This window comes from Mercenaria mercenaria, chromosome 2 (genome assembly GCF_021730395.1).
Source record: "Mercenaria mercenaria strain notata chromosome 2, MADL_Memer_1, whole genome shotgun sequence".
Lineage (NCBI taxonomy): Eukaryota > Metazoa > Mollusca > Bivalvia > Venerida > Veneridae > Mercenaria > Mercenaria mercenaria.
In genome coordinates, this window is record NC_069362.1 from 49,398,349 (window position 1) to 49,416,389 (window position 18,041).

The 18,041-nt window shown below is 34.6% G+C and overlaps 1 protein-coding gene across 1 annotated transcript; it reads right to left on the minus strand.

Moving 5' to 3' along the window:
* Positions 1-2,876: 2,876 nt before the first annotated feature.
* LOC123562714 (prostasin-like) lies at positions 2,877-17,760 on the minus strand. Its single transcript, XM_045355318.2, has 8 exons — positions 17,516-17,760; positions 10,297-10,427; positions 9,764-9,852; positions 9,070-9,226; positions 8,195-8,297; positions 7,402-7,544; positions 5,087-5,141; positions 2,877-3,049 (listed from the first exon to the last, which is right to left on the minus strand). Exons 1-8 carry the CDS (start codon positions 17,598-17,600, stop codon positions 2,925-2,927), a joined length of 888 nt encoding a protein of 295 aa, XP_045211253.2. The 5' UTR covers positions 17,601-17,760; the 3' UTR covers positions 2,877-2,924.
* Between the last annotated feature and the right edge of the window lie 281 nt (positions 17,761-18,041).

The window sequence follows — 18,041 nt, forward strand, 5'->3', positions numbered from 1 at the left end:
TTAAAGCTTATTTTAAATGGGATACTTTTGATAAGTTAGGGTCAAAATTAAAATTGCGTTTTTTTTATATGTGAATTACTAAACATTATGCTGTACTTAGAAATAGTCAGCAGTTTAATTTTAAACATATCACAAAACTATAATAATATAAACTGAAATGTCACCAATATACAATGAATTAAATGATTCGTCCAAAATTAAGAAATTAATCATAATGACAAAAACTATTACCTGATACCCAAGGTAAAAAGGCAAGGACAGAAACTAAGTGCCAAAACCATTCCCGATTTATCGATTATTTGAATGCATTAGTGCATCTCTAATGGCGGCTCCATGCAAATTCATGTCACAGACAATTGGCCTTGAGCTTTAGATTGCAGTATTGATAAGCATAACATTCCGAATTGCTGTTAATCTCACGTATTCATTTTTTATTGCATGTTTTATCATGAAAAAGATTTTATGTATTTAGATGACAATTACGTTAATGTTTTCTCCAGACTGGCATTATAAAAGCAATCTGGAAAAAATATATATTGCTTGCAAAAAACAGTAACTTCCGAAATCTAATCATAATAATCGGAAATGCTTTACTATGAACGCTCGTGTGCCATGCATATCAAATGATATATACTAGTAAATACTTGCTAAATGCCAACTATCTAATGTCATATGCAAGAAACTAATGATTATTATTAAGTGATTAATGCCAAATTGTTCATGCCAAACACTCAATTGTCTAATTCTATAACTTTGCAGGTTGATGGATATGTCTAGCTAGTTATAGTAAATGAATGTTACCTTCAGTAAATGCAGACATACATTGATCTGATATGAACCGACGTCATTTTCTATCGCTCATGCGAATATAGAACTGAAACTGTTTGCTCTCAATGTCTGATAAGGAAAAAGATATTAACCACTGAAATTATGTACAGTCAAACTTCGTTCGTTCGATCTCTGTTGTTAATTGGAGCATTTCCCTTCGCTTGAAATCATCGCCAAGTCCTGACAAAATCCCTATAATGTATATTGTTCAATGGCTCGAACTACTGATAACTCAAACATACTTTGCCGGTGTCATCATGTTCGAGCGAACCAAGTTTGACTGTATTCATGTGGAATGTAGAGGTCTTTTTCTGTGAATAACAACCACTTTCATTTTCACATTGCTCTCTTTGTATATTATGGAAGGCCGGTGCGTCATGCTAACTGCCGAATGCTAAATGAAAATTAGTTAATGCAAAATGCTATTTGCCAAATGCTGAATGTCAAATATTGACCGTGTAGCGGTAAGTGTCAAATGATAAATGCTAATAGCTAATTTAGAGATGTGAAACAATAAATAACAAATGCATATTGCTTAGTGCTCATTAAAACAAAGCTATATGGATGCATCCTTTAAATAGCTATTGGCCTTTTCTCTATTAATTTTTTTATAAACATTTTAAGACTTTAACAGTTTCGGTCCAATGTTCTTATGGCCGGTAGAACATGTCACTGTAAAGTTAGACTGGTAGAATATTAAATGTCTTGAATAATTAAAAGTTACATTCATTAGGTAAAGATATAGAAGTCATTAATACATATAGTTTGACGATTAGCATTTATCATTTAGCAGTAAGCATAAGCTATTTGACATTTAGCATATGGCACTTAGCATTAAGTACATGGCATAAAGCATTTAGTATGGAGCATTAAGTTGAAGTTTGCAATTAGAAAAAAACAAAGACAATTGTTTCTAAGTTTATTTCATCAACAGTCATTGAAATACACATCAAGAAAGCACTGATTTAGTTTAGCGTACAGGATTTATTCTGTCTTTGCGACCAGTGTGGATCATTATCAGCCTGCACATCCGTGCAGTCTGATCAAGATCTGCACTGTTCGCCATTCAGTCAGTATCAGTTTGGTAAGCACCTCTTTTAACAGTTAATGATACTGTCCAAAAGTTCGTCATAGAAATTTAGCAGGGTAAAGGTTGGTTTGGCTGACAGGATACCGTCTTGCAGAAAGGTTTCGTTAACCGTATCAGTCCAGTACAAGTGGTTTTGCAAAATGAAAATATGTTTCAGTACTGTCAGGTTAATAGACAGGCGTCACATCACATGACGGGTCGTAGCACTTGACTAAATAGTGCATTGTGAAGCACACAGGTTGAGCATTTCTTTAATACATGCCAAATGTCCTGCTTACTATTTCAATGAAGAACTTTATTTATAAGTTTATTTGTACTTGACTTAAACCTGACAGAGTAAGTTTTTAGAGCTGACATCTACAGAATATAAGGGCTTCCGAATGATTAACCTATAGCGGGGTATTATATGTTTCAGTTTTCTGTGACTTTTCCTGATAAGCATGGAATGATGCTCTTACATAAAATGAAATGTAAATATTATTCTGTAAAAAAAAACGTCTATTTAATTATACATTTCAGATAGAAAACATACGTCATCACAAGATGAAACAGCGTATGTAACTAGATTTTGAGTTGACAATTGTATCTTTCTGAGAAGAGTTTAAACGCATCATTTTGAAAGATCACTTTATATATAAGTAATAAATATTAAAACAATATAATCTATGTAATGTCTTATATTAAAAGTCGTATATGTTTTCGATTTAAAATTTCCTTTCCATTAAATGAAAAAGCATATGACTGTAAAGTAACCTCAATTTTCTTGATATGAATCAAGTTACCTACTGCAGGACAATGCCAGAACCACATAATGACGTCATTCAATTTCTGACATCCATGCGTCAAAGTTTATTTGGAGGTTTTCATGTATCATATACTAAAACAATATGCTTTTTAACATGAAATTATTATCAGAAAGGTCACGTGCTGATTCATAAACAATTGCAGACGAATACTGTTCACCTCTGACGTTTCTTTTATTTTACATTTAACAATAGCTCACAATTCATATCGCCAATGATGCTTTAGCTATAGCAATTCGTTTTTTGATCCAGCTGATATACCTCGATACATTGACATAAATCCCTGACCAGCCCGGCTGCCCACAGTCAGGTCCGGAGCTCACAATACCTGAAATGTACAGTGTACTCCTAATCAAACAAGCGCACTCAAGAAAATCCATAAATGGCAATTATTAAATTCTAGCAACATATTCTAATATTCATATTTTTAAAATTATTTAGTTAGTTCCATCTAATATGGCGGTTTTCTTTGTGATACTCCGTGTACATCGAATTTTAATTTGTGTCATATAAAATCCACAGCGTTCATTTACAAAAAGCGAATGCCATTATATGCTGAAGTCGACTGCAAGCTCGTGAACTATCAATTCTTTAAATGTATGTTTATTAAAACAGTCGTCTGACTTTTATTTTTGTCCAAATCAGGCATATATTTTTGGGGGATTCGAAAAGTTAGTTAATATTCCTATCAAGAGTTACCTATCTTGGTTATGTTCGAATGCTTGATGACTAGAAAGTCTTGTGTGAAGTTTCAATCCAATATTTATAGGTGTTACCGAGATACTGCTTGATAGCTAGTGGCACCATTAACTTTAACCAAATTTGTATTCTCAAAGAGGGCAACATAAACTCAATCAATGCTATATTCCAAAAGCTCACCCTGGACACATTTCAGCTCGATTATTCTATTTCAGTTTTACGTGCAATGTTATACATCAGTAACCATTGCATATATTGGATTGAAACTTATCACATTTATTATAGTAACCAAGTTAGCTAACTCTTGGTTGAATCTAATTTGTTTAGGATGACCCTTGTTGATTATGAAATTTTAATTATTAACTTAGCAAATGGCCTAAAAGTGCTTAAAACTGAAAATTTTACATACTGTTGTCACTGTCTGTGTCTAAACAATATGTGATCAACAATGCATTTTTAGATAAACCATGCAAACTGCTAAAGCAATACCAGGGCGTTCGGTACGTTCTGAAACTCAAGAGTCATTGACTCTTCAGCCTAAATTTTCAAGGGTCAAAATAAGAATTTCAAGAGTCAAGAGCAGCTTTTCAGGGGTCAAGATATACTGTTATTAATGAAACTCCCACATACTTTATCTAAAACAAGTACATTAGTCATTACAGATTTTCTTAAGCAATTCATATTTTAGTTGTCTTATTTTGCACATTGTCTAAAGTGGGTGGGGTTTGGTGCCTTTGCATGACTTTATTCTCGGCAAATTCTTCAAAATAAGAGCAGCTTTTGCAACAGTGATAATATTTTTCTTAAATACAGAATTTTTATTGGCTATTTATTTAGATTGTTCCAGAAAAATCTTGTAAGAATGATAAAAATGTCCGAAATGGCGGTCCCGAAAATGAGTGACAAATATGGGCAACGGAAGTACAAATTTAAAATTCTTGATAAAGCACCCGTTTTAAATTTCATTTTTTCACCATACCACTTATAATTTCTGCTTATTTAAAGCATTTAATTTGTTTTGGCCCAAACAAATGCCTCGGCAGTGATAATAATTTTGCCATAGACCGTAACGGCCGACCAGCTGATGTAATCTTATCAAGCACACAAAATAATTAACAAGTGGTACAAACACGATAATCTAAGGCTGCATTGTTTATAAATTAACCTTTGATATTGACATGGCATTATTGTACTAAATACACACCGCGAGATGACCACGTGTCAGTCGGCGTGTGGCGTGACTGACATCTGTCTGTAGCTAATTAACATACGACGCTCCGCCTACTGCCATACTACCGCTTGTGCTGGCGAACAATATTGAAATTCACTGGGATTTTGATTGACAAGGGGCAGAACTTTCGAACTCAAGACGCATCAAGGTAAATTTCCACGAGTCAAGCCGACGCACGGGGCATATTCTGTGCGGGTCAAATACGAGTTTTGCTCGATTTTCGCGGGTCAAAACCCGGGACCTCTGGTCAACCGAGCGCCCTGAATACAATGTATATATATTTTTTTAGAATACATGAAGACAATAACACAGGGGCTACTTATCAAAGATAGGAATTATATCCAGACTTGTTGTTAAATTCTTTTGTATATCTTGTAAGAAATTTCGTATATTTGAATAATGACTATTAATTTTTTATTAAAAAGAAATGCTAACCTTTTATATACCACCTTCCTTTGATCTTGCAACTGTAAGGGCCACCACTGTCTCCCTGTAATCAAAATCATGGAGCTATATATTTGTTCGCAAAAAAAAAATCTATAAAAGAATAGAAATGAACAAGACAAAGTATTGAAAGAAAAAAATTAAACAGCGTTGTCGTAGTATTTAAAAGATATATTAGACCCATATTTAAAATTTGAAAATATCAACAAACTTTATAGTGTCTATGTAAACATGAAATGAATTTGTTTGTATTGATAAAACATACCGTTTGTTAGGTTTAAAGTAATACGCATCTGATATATACATGTAGAGCTCTACACCGTATATATATATGTACTACAACTAAAAACCTGAAAGGTTTTTTTTTTTTTTTAAATAACTGATAAATATGACATTTTTTTTCTGAATGAATCCCTACCACCACTTTTCAGTTTATATATATTTAGTCAAGTTAAATTCATTTGAACAGGATTTTTTTTATATTCTTAATGTTAGTTTTTTAAAAATGTATTATTTTAGTGAAAGATGCGTATTGGATATCATTAAGAAATAAATGTCGGTTTCGTAGTTTTCAGTTTGAAACGTCATGTCTACCCTAAATACCCTTTATGCCATCAATGTGTTTCATCCACATAGAAAATAACTATTGTTAAACATTTTTCTTTACGAAAGAGATCTCCAAAACGACGAGACTTTCGATTTATGCCTGTTGCTGAAGTTCTCCAAATGTGACCTGCTGCGTAACCCTATCGCAAAATTGCGTCAATTTTCGGATCAGCTAATCAAGGTTAATAACCTTGTCATTTAAACCCAAGCCCTTCTCGCTAAATTAAAAGGAAAGCGGTTTTTTCGGGTTTCTTAAAAATTCTGCGTACTAGTTATTTCTATCTACTAGCCGGATACCATATTACTAGACCATATACCCTGCTAGGGACCACCGTGGCCGAGTGGTTAAGGTCGCTGACGTCAAATCACTTGCCCCTCACCAATGTGGGTTCGAGTCTCACCCGGGGCGTTGAGCCTCGCCCGGGGCGTTCTTCATATGAGGAAGTCATCCAGCTGGCTTACGGAAGGTCAGTGGTTATACCCAGGTACCAGCACGTGATGAAATAATGCACGGAGGGGCACCTGGGGTCTTCCACCACCATGAAAGCTGGAAAGTCGCCATATGACCTATTATTGTATCGGTGCGACGTTAAACCCAACAACATATACCCTGCTATCTTCTAGATTTTATTTGTACAATTCATATGTTTAAAATTGTTTATTATTATTTCAGTGAACGCAATTTACAATTAGCAGTAATGCAATTTAAACACATATATATAAACGTTAAAAGCTGATACTTGAGACAATTTAATTGAATACAATATGTGATTGTTCAGCTGCAATGTCAAATTTACACGCATGGACATTAGGAATTGTCATTTCTGTTGCCAAAATTTGAAGTATGCATGTAGCAATTTGTATTATGTCGGATATCATTCTCCATACCACTTGGCCCCGTAAACAATAATTGTACTTCTATTTCTGAATTTAGCGAGAAGTAAAAATGTACTGCCAAACATAAAATCTCAAGTCAAAATGCATTTCATAGCTCTATGTTCGTACCTTTCCCGTTTCGTTGGAAGACTGGGATGGATGGATGTACAGAATCATATAGTCAGCTTCATAAATTACCTAGTATGTCCACCATTGAAAATAGTGGCTGAACATACACCTGTTTCTCAGACTGCATTTTTGTTAACATCGTTTCACTTTATTAATTTGACGATACTGTGTTTTCTTTAAACATATGAGCCGCGCCATGAGAAAACCAACATAGTGGGTGTGCGACCAGCATGGATCTAGACCAGCCTCCGCATCCGCGCAGTCTGGTCAGGCTCCATGCTGTTCGCTTTTAAAGCCTATTGGAATTGGAGAAACTGTTAGCGAACAGCATGGAGCCTGACCAGACTGCACGGATGCGCAGGCTGGCCTGGATCCATGCTGGTCGCAAAGCCACTATGTTGGTTTTCTCATGGCACGGCTCATATGTGATAACTCTTAGACATTTATTTATAGAATACATTTTTCTGAAAAAGATAATTTTTGCAAGTTTCATTCCACAATACAATACCATAGCTATCATTCCGTTAGTGTAATATAAACCTTTTTTCAAATGCTGCACACCTGTTTTTACCATACATACTTTTATTACGGTATTTTTTTCTACGTGATGTCTAATTGGCCAGCCTTTCAGCATTTCAATACTTTGATTGTAAACATTTTATTCCATTACAACGAAACTGTTTTTAGATACTTACATAACATGCATCGGCGTCCTGATACCCAGCACAGAAAATGTTTCTAAGAGGTATTTTCCCAATTTTTTTCAAAAGTAGAAGACAGAGCGCATACTTTTTAGGATCAAGCTGAATTTCTTTGAGCACATCATCATATCCAGTCCCTGTTGTCAATGAAATCGAAAGATTATGCAATTATGTGTTCGCATTGTGTATTTTGTCGCAAAGTGCTTAGTATAATGTATGGGATTTAAAATTATAATACATGACAATCTTAGCAACAGCTACTAATTCATTTCCGAATAACCACAGGTATATATATTTGGCATAAAAATAATAAGCGGACATGAAAATCCCGAAAATAAGTGCTTGCCCACTATATGTTGACGATGTAATCAAAATTTCATTTGAGTTGGATGGAACCTAAAGGGGGAGTTGAGTACACAAGGTACAGAGGTAATTCTAATATGCAGTAGTAGAAAAAGAAATAACACAAAAAGTAAGAACGGGACTTGAAAGCTCTGATAATATGTGCAGGTCAACTTTATTTTGAAGAAGTATACCACGTTTCATTTGAAGTGGATAGAAACTGTAGGAGCATTTGTGTACACAAGAAAATGTGACAGGCGGACGAACGGACAGTCGGAATGACGGACGGACGAACAGTTCAAACACAGTCTGCCTCCCGGGTCTCCGACACCGAAGACATAAGACATCATTTTACATAACTAGATGACGAAAATGATATAAAATGTCATAGCGTTTAGGCGAAATCATCGATGCATTCTTTCAGATTTCAAGAAACAGTTTTTACCTTTGGTTTCACCCCATCCTGTCGTAAAACACTGCCCTGTTAATGGACTGTTTTGCAGAGGTAAACATATAGGTCGAGCATAATATGTGAAGATAATCGGTTCCTGTTTGAGAACAAAGACAAAAGATCATTTATATGTTCATTATGAACGGAAAAAAACCTTTTAAAAGTTAAATTGTTTCTAAATAAATTTTGAAATTTCAAATAATCTGTAGAGCAAATTACAGGTAAAGGAGACAATGAGTATAGTCAAACTTGTATCAAGCAGCCAGTCAAGAGAGCGGAACCATTTGTCTGCCTTAAAAGATGGCTCGCTTCTTAAAGCAAGTTAGCAATGTTCAATTGTATTTGACAAGGAACGATGTAAAAACATTAACAACTTTTCATAACGTCCAAAACATGATTTAAGGTTTGCTGTTATCGATACATTTTAAATTTAACAAGACCATATATCAGTCACGTGTTTACTCATCGGATAGAAATATCCGTCCCTCGGCCACCTGCGCATAGGCGGTAATTCGGCAAGCCTCATTACCGCCCAATGCGCGGGTGCCCTCGGGACGGATATTTCTATCCGATTCGTAAACACATGACAGATGTTATTAAATTTTCACATTAAACAAAACAAATATGCTATTTTGAAACAAAACCATTGTTACTACGTCACAATTATTACGTCAGAGCACCAAAGGTTATGACGGTGAGATGGAAAAAAAACACACAAAAAATTGGCAAATATTTGGCGTTGTCGTCAAGGACAGAGATGATAATCCTTGATATCGTGTTAGAATAAAAAAAAATGTCTCAGTGATTTTCTTAAATACATCTCCCATTAACTAATCATTTGAAATAATACAAATAAAATATACTGGTACCTTTAAGAGTAGTAGAGCTATATCGTTCATTAATGTTAACTTGTTGAACTTTTCATGTGGTATAAAGTGTTTTATTGCATAATGTCTTTCTGTTTTATCTTTTATATCCTTGTGATGTTTACCAACATAAACCGACCATGCTGCAAGGTTGGTCTCACTGCAAAGAAGATGAAATAATACAGAATATTTTACATTGCTCCTATACTCACAACCTAAAGGTCCTGTGCAAGTTAGTTACGTTATAATAAAATGGAACATTCCAAAGGTCACAACACTCGACTGGCTACGATTGTTCACATACGTCACGTTATCTGATGAGATATGTGCGTTTTATCTGACGTTACCGCTGTGACGCGACGTTAGAACGTCAGCTATTCCAATAGTAGCCATTTGTTGACGAGACTGTATGCAAAACAAAACAATATGAAAGAAAGAGAAAACAAAATTATTGGTAAAAGATATGCATTATGGTTTATTATTAACCATTCGGTTATGGCACACTTGGTTGTTTTAAAAACACGCATATGAAAAAAAATACATTTTTTAATTTTTCGGCACTTATTCATGACCGGTTATATTACATGATAAGATAAACCTTAATACCTAAATAATAACATTTGAAAGTTTTAAGTTATAGTTTCCGAGAGAAATCTTCGGTGAACATACAAGTAAGTGACAAGTGACAGTTACAAACCCAAATAGACAATGAGCAGCTGTCAACACAATTTGGTTATCTAGAATGCTACCTCCACATTTAGCAATACCATTCTTCTTTAACATCACCTGAAACAAAACAAAAAATGTATGTCAAATGTAAGGCTAGTTTTGAATTTGTAAGAGACCTATTATATGTATTCGTTTTGAAACTCGTACAGAAAATGTATTGTTTTTCGAACCGGTTGTAACTTAGAAACTTTTTGTCGTGCCGTGTCGGACAAGCGGCATGATGGCAGCAGGACTACGTATTTATGAATCCGATAATTTCAAAAGATTATACATGCCGCGTTTCCATCAGCCCTGTACGTCTGACAGATCTCTCATTGACCACTCTCTTTATATTCCCATGCTTTTTCAAAAACAACAACAACACGTATTTCATCAGGCAAAGCGAAATACCCCATTCACCACCTTTTTTAAAAGGGGTTGTTTTGGTTTAAAGGCTGTTTTGTTCAAATGTCAAATGCATTTAAAACGTATTGACATGAACTGACAAGAAATATTTCTTACCATCCAAGGCCAAGATCCCGGAGTGGCTTCTGTACCACCGACGATTCTCTTTCCTAAAACTTCCTGACGTGACGCTGGCTGAAACATAGGTGTGCCACACTGAATGCCACCAATGTCTTGGAACAGGAGGCCTATTTATGGAAAATACATTTAAATCAATACAATGTTTACTGGAGCAAACCAATATCTAGCGAATATTGGACCGATTTTATTTGAATATTGGATAGATATATGGCTTTTTCAGTTGCTATATATATTTGGGCAAACACAGAGGATTGCCGATATTTCGACCTCTCACCGACAAATGATCAATATCTTTGCTCTTCAATAATCGCCCGGAGTTATGGTCGTTGGCTAAATACTTGAAAGTTTGTGTTGCCTTTATCTGTAAACTATTTTACCTACAATCATGAAACTATGTAGGTGTGAATTTATGCGCCTGACTTTTGTTTGTTACAGGTTTTCACGCTGCACAAGAAGAGTTATGGCTCTTGATTTTATCAAAAGTACGCAGTACGCATTAAGAGCATAATTTTGTTTTCCATGTATCTCAAAATGTACTTTACCTAGAGTAATAAAACTTAGAGGATTATTATATAGTATGTGAGTGTACACCAGATGTTCTGTTTGGACTTGTACTAAGCCAGACCAGGGTTATAGTCCTTGACTTATTGAAAAAAAAAACACATAAAGTGCTTAAAAATTGTGTTGCCTATATCATAAAAAAAATCACATAGAATCTTGAAACAATTCACAGTGGCAGGAAGTAGGGGCACCAGTGTCCTGTTGACACATGTTTAGTTATATCTCCCGCCCCTTCTCCCACTCCCCTCACTCGGGTAGACATATTGTTTGATTTGTTTGCCTTGTCTGTCCATCCGACCGTCACACACTTCATTTCTGATCAATAAGTGGACAACCATTTGACATAGAACCTTCAAACTATATAGAGTACTAGGGCTTTTAGAGAAGATAACCCCTACTGATTTTGGGGTCACTCCGTTGAAGGTCAAAATCACAGAGGCCCGTTTCCGATCAATAACCGGAGAATCACTTGACCCAGAATGATGAAACTTCATAGGATAATTGGACATGCAGAGTAGATGGCCCCTATTGATTTCGGGTTCACTTGATCAAAGGGGCCAGACCATGGACACCTGTTTCCGATCGATAATTTAAAAACCACTTGGCCCAGGGTGTTGAAACTTCACGGATGATTGGACATGAATGTAGACGACCCCTTTTGATCTTAGGGCCATTCTTTCAGAGGTCAAGGTCACAGGGGCCAGATCATGAAAAACCCTTTCGGACCCATAACTTGAGAAACGCTTGACCCGGAACATTGAAACTTCATGGGATGACTGGACATTCCGAGAAGATGATTCTTGTTGCATTTAGTCACTAGGAAATAATGGGTTTAACGGTTGGTGTGTACCAACTCAACATGGCTAAAATATTGCACAGGATCACTTTGATACACATTGTGGATTTGATCTTTTGTAAATAATGACGATGAACACTTTTTGAGAGCAAAATTACAAAGCAAGCATACATCATCAAACTTTTACAAAGTTTATATCAAATACAACGAAGCAAGCGTTTGCGCATGGTATTGTACATCCAGACCTAGAACGAGAGTTGTTGGAATGTGCTCACATTGTACTAGTCTGGTACCCGGGGTATGCTCGATATTTGAAAATGAACAGTGGCAAGCAAATAAAAATTGGCTTGACTTTGTGCAAGATGCTGACAGACAACTTAATGACGTTGGTACAAGTGATGATGACACTGCATCAAATCCAGATATAACTGAAGAAGAATAGATTAAACTACATTATATGGAAGAATGGGATAATTCAGTTGATAAATTACATAATAAATGATTAACTGTCAAAATTGTTAGATTAAAGTAATATTACAGTGAACTTGGGAATGTATTAATATCGTTATAATGATGCTGTTGACAGTTTTAACCTTCGGTGACCATAGTTACGGAAACAAATCAACATTAAATTAATCATTTAAACATTAAAATAATAATATATATATATATCATATTCTTTCCCGATTTATTATTTATTAACGTATATGCTACAAAAACAAATAAATTTGTGCAAAACTGCAATTTTCATGTGTTAATGTAGACTGGTTGCCATGGTAACCATCTTTCAGGTATTGAATGAAATGTTTTGTTTTATGGCAAAAATGTATTGATCTATTATTCGGATCAATTTCTTGAAGTTCCGAAATGGGGCCCAAAACAGCCATTATAATCCCCGCGCCTTTATTTAAGTGTCTTCATTTTCTGTAACGTGACAACACGAATTCCGTAATATCATAAGCTAACAAGGTTGTTTTTACAGAAATGTTTTATATCTTTACAAGAATAATATTTCTGTATGAATCTATAAAACATCATGAATTATATCAAAAACTGCTTACATGTTTTTGTTGCTTTCTATGGAGTAATATGTGAGCTTTATTTCTGTGTATTGCCCAAAGTAATATATTAAGATCAATGCTGAATTACTGATTCACAACTTTAGCTCATGTATGGGAGACAATCCAATTTCAAGGGAGTCAATAACTGAAGGATATAATTCTCGAAATTTCTGGTTCATAACTGACCGTGCCACCCACTTTAACAATGATTGACCACTGTAACCTTGACATTTATGGCACATGACCCGTGACCCCGCCCCTTCCCCCCCACCCCACCCCCCCAAAAAAATACATATTCTCCTTGGCAAGACCACTTCCTCTGCGAGGTTTTGTGATAATGTGAGCATCAGCTAAGAAGAGACGCTTGCAATTAAACTTTCTTATTATTTCAACGGCCATGCCGACGCCAGGGCAAGTACACTATCTCTCCTTAATTCTTCGAGGTACATACACAAACAAGTACAATAAGAAATTTAAGTATGTTTTGTCATTTAGAATGAAAAATATTGTAGCTCTAAAATTTGTAGCAGTGATACTCCATTTTCGTCACATATAAAAAAAACTTTGCCAAACACACTGTCGTTTTTTTAAGTGAACATATATAGAGGATATTTGTTTGTTTCAGTGAATCGAAATATATTTCACTGAGTGAACACTATAATGCAATATTTTCACGAGTGGCGCAGCCTAGAGTGAAAATGTAAATTATGGTGTTCACGAGTAAAATATGTTTTGATCTTACACTGAAACAAACAAATTTTCTATTTATTTTATGTGCTTTTAATGGTTTTAACCAAATTATATCCAGTTTGTCAACGCAACCTCACGTGAATAACATCGTGACGTCAGGATATCTTTGTAGAATAAACTGTGAATAGTTCTATTCCGTTTCCTGATTTCGTTTACATTTTATTATGATAGAAAGTATATATTTATAATCCTGTTAGTAATTTTATACATCTATACCTTTACTGAAGTATATCTTGCAAGGAATTTTCTATTATTTATCATTCATATTCTTTCGCATGTAGTTCCATACCCGATGAAAAATAAAAATAATATTTTCACTGATGGAAACAGTGAAAATATCAATTTTATTTCACTGATAAATTTCAGTATTTCACAAAAGAGCATAAAATAAATGTTGATCATCACTAAAATCTTGTTCAAAGAAAATTTCATGATCCGATATGAATTGAGGAAGAAACTTTTCTCTGCATTTAACGATAATTGATGATTTGAAGATTAGAACATGAGTCTAATGTCGGGTCGGGTGTATAATTTTATCACATATTTTAATGCGCGTATGGAGAGTCAAAATTCGAAAGATGCCGCATTTAAAGGTTGAACGTAATTTATAACAAGAGCTGTCCGTAAGACAGCGCGCTCGACTTTTCTCAGTGCTTGACTCTGAATTTGAGCTTTGCCAGTAAAAAAAATCCAAGTTAAAAAGGGGCATAACTCTGTTAAAATTCAAATTATAGTTATAAGAATTGTGTCTCCTGGTGTAGACTTTGATAATAAATAACTATTTTGAGTTTCAAGTCAAAAGCTTTAATAGTAACAGAGATATTTGACTTTATCAAAAATGTTAACAAAAAAATCTAAGTTAAAAGGTGCATAATTCTGTCAAAATTCAAATCAAAGTTATGGGGATTATTTCTCCTGGTGTAGACTTTGATGGTAAATAAGTATTTTAAGTTTCGAGTCAAAAGCTTTGATAGTAACAGAGATATCTGACTTTATCAAAAACTTTAACCAAACATTCTAAGTTAAAAAGGGGCATAATTCTGTCAAAATTCAAATCAGGGTTATGGGGATTGTTTCTCCTGGTGTAGACTTTGATAGTAAATAACTATTTTAAGTTTCAAGTCAATAGCTTTGATAGTAACAGAGATATTTGACTTTATCAAAAACTTTAACCAAAAATTCTAAGTTAAAAAGGGGCATAATTCTGTCAAAATTCAAATCAGAGTTATGGGGATTGTTTCTCCTGGTGTATACTTTGATAGTAAATAACTATTTTAAGTTTCAAGTCAATAGCTTTGATAGTAACAGAGATATTTGCTTTTATCAAAAACTTTAACCAACGGCGACGCCGACGCCGACGCTGGGGCGAGTGCAATAGCTCTACATTTTCTTCGAAAAGTCGAGCTAAAAACGAAACAATTTTAAGCTTTGATAGTAACAGAGATATCTGACTTTATCAAAAACTTTAACCAAACATTCTAAGTTAAAAAAGGGGCATAATTCTGTCAAAATTCAAATCAGGGTTATGGGGATTGTTTCTCCTGGTGTAGACTTTGATAATAAATAACTATTTTGAGTTTCAAGTCAAAAGCTTTAATAGTAACAGAGATATTTGACTGTCAAAATTCAAATCAGAGTTATGGGGATTGTTTCTCCTGGTGTATACTTTGATAGTAAATAACTATTTTAAGTTTCAAGTCAATAGCTTTGATAGTAACAGAGATATTTGACTCTATCAAAAACTTTAACCAACGGCGACGCCGACGCCGACGCTGGGGCGAGTGCAATAGCTCTACATTTTCTTCGAAAAGTCGAGCTCAAAACGAAACAATTTTAACACTTACCTTTCATTGCATGGGGAGATAATCAATACAAACATACCAAAATATGCTGAGAGGAATACATTTTTATTTTGAATCGGACGTATGTTTGAATGTATCTATATAAATGCTATTCCATTAGCTTATTCGATAAAGCAACTGCTTTAACTATATTATTGTGTACAGACATTCCTTACACGTTCGCGTCTTGAAATCTCAGACTTTGAAATGTCACTTCAAAAACGTGAAACTCAGCGTTCTGAATAGCTAGAGTCAATCATCGAGATTTCTTAGAATCCTTTCAACTTATATACGCATTTGAATGACTACACATTGTATAGAAAAAGTACGAGGTAAAATAAGCACAGGTTACTGTCTGTTACTGGATATATAGTTTGTCGCACAAGAGCTTTGTAGCTCGTGGTGCAATTGTCTGTTGAATATATGCAACGTAAAATAAAGATAACCTTACCTTTACCTTTGGGTCTATCAGCGACCATCCGCGGAAATTTGTGTCAGTATGATAAATATAGGGACTAGGCTAACTATCCTACCACCCCCCCCCCCCCCCCCCCCAGCCCTTCCTCAATAAATTACACTGGTCCCACATATTTTTTTAGAGGGTCACTTGCAAACCAAATAAGTAGTATCAGCAAAACCATAAAGGAAGCAATATTATTCTATACAAAACACTATTTAAGCAGTTTTAGATGAGAGAATCAATTAACTTAATGACGAAAGCTGAGCTGTTAATGGTCATATTGGATCACTATTTACGTTTCAACTTGTTATTACAAGATAATATCTGTTATGGTCTTTTTAATCAATGATGATGTATTTGCAAATTATGGATTATTTATTCGCCATTATGTCAGACGAACGAACACAAAGCATGTAAGTTATCAAAAATTATAATTGTCAACTGAGTCAAACAAAATTTTCGTTCAAAACAGCTTTTGTATTAACAGTTTATGAATTTTAAGTCGCAGGATAAACACATAAATACCATAGTGTCTATAACATAAGTATCACTTCGTCTGATTTAAAAACAAAAATCAGAAAGGCATTATCGTCACTTAGTCTCGGTAACGAATTTTGTTTTAGCCCACTTTTCATGATGTCTTACACTTTTTCAGTGTGTTTATCACCTGTGAGTAAGCGCTATAACCCTATTGCATTTTGTCGGAATTATTGCACCCTTTTTGAAACAAAAAATGACATTTTTTCTGTTTAAACGTTTGTTAAGAAACATATTTTTAACTACTGCAAAAGTTATTAATCTTGAGACTTTGTATTATTATAAGCTCAGTAATAAGATCAAGGACCATAACTATGTCTTACATATTGTGATACGGTTGGGTCTTTTCGGTCCAGCGCTGTCACGCAAAGACGATGCACTTGTAACACACTTAATGAGGTTTTGGTGTAGCAGGGTAGAGTATAATGGTGCACGTATACTTCCTTGCTATTGAGCTAGCTTTTATACCAACGTGGTAGAGTGTCCGTCTTAGGTGTGAGAGGTCCCGGGTTCGATTCCCGGTCAGGGCTGAAGTATGTTCAGTCTGTTACATTTAGCGCCCTATGTGAGTAACTCTCGAGTAGATATATATTGAACACCTTGGACGTCCCAAAGAGGTTCAAACTCGAACTCGAATTCTAAAACGAAGAGGGTATGTGGTAGGGTAGAGAATAAGGGTGCACTAATATTTCCTTGCTATTGAGCTAGCTTTTTAGTGTCCGCCTTAGGTTTGCGAGGTCCCGAGTTCGAATCCCGGTCAGGGCTGAAGTATGTTCAGTCGGTTAAATTGGTTGAATTTTGCAATAAGTAAAACCAGATTGTGTAAAACAACAATATATAGATTTTTAGTGAAGACCAAAAATAAAACATTTACGGCTAAACACAGCTACAGGTTGCAGTTGCTGTAAAATATTAAACCGACTGTGGCAAGTCTATGCCAGAAATACTTGTGAAACAATAAAAGCATACATATTCCTGATGTATGTTTGGCGTATAAAACTAAATTCCATTACTACTATTACATCATTTTTCCTACATTCTATACATAATGTTTATCCGTACACAAAAATATAAATACACGAAAACTCATGTTGAAATCTGATATAGTAATCATACAAGTCGTTCGTTAAAGCAACTATAGATTATTTAAAATTAAAATACACCTTTAGCAATATGTAAAATTTCTTACCTGATGTTTGAGGCAATAAATATAAACAGAAAATAAGCACCAAAGCCATTCCCATTGACACAGTTTCTGCTCTTGTTTTATACATACATCACTAATGACAGATATTACATTGAACTCTTGCAAATTTGTCACAGGCGTTGAGCATTAGATCACCATAGATAAGCATTGCATTCCAAAACCATTCCAAATTGGCGCTAATTTAACGTAATCGGTTTTTTTCTTCCGCACGTTATACCGCAATAAAACTGCATTTATTGAAAAGAATATAACGTTAGATGTATTCACCGGCTAAGCGATTATGTAAGTGATTAATATAATTGAATATGATGATTGTTTGGGAAAAAATAAATAATAGCTCGCTTACTGAATATAATTAATCCGGAATAATATTTCATTCAAAAACTGCCGTATGCGTTTTGTAAAAAATATTGCCCTGCGGCAAAGGTTGAACACATATTCATTAAAGATAGAAATTCAATATACATTTAATTTAAAGTTCCACAAGGCTTTAAATTTTATGTTAAAA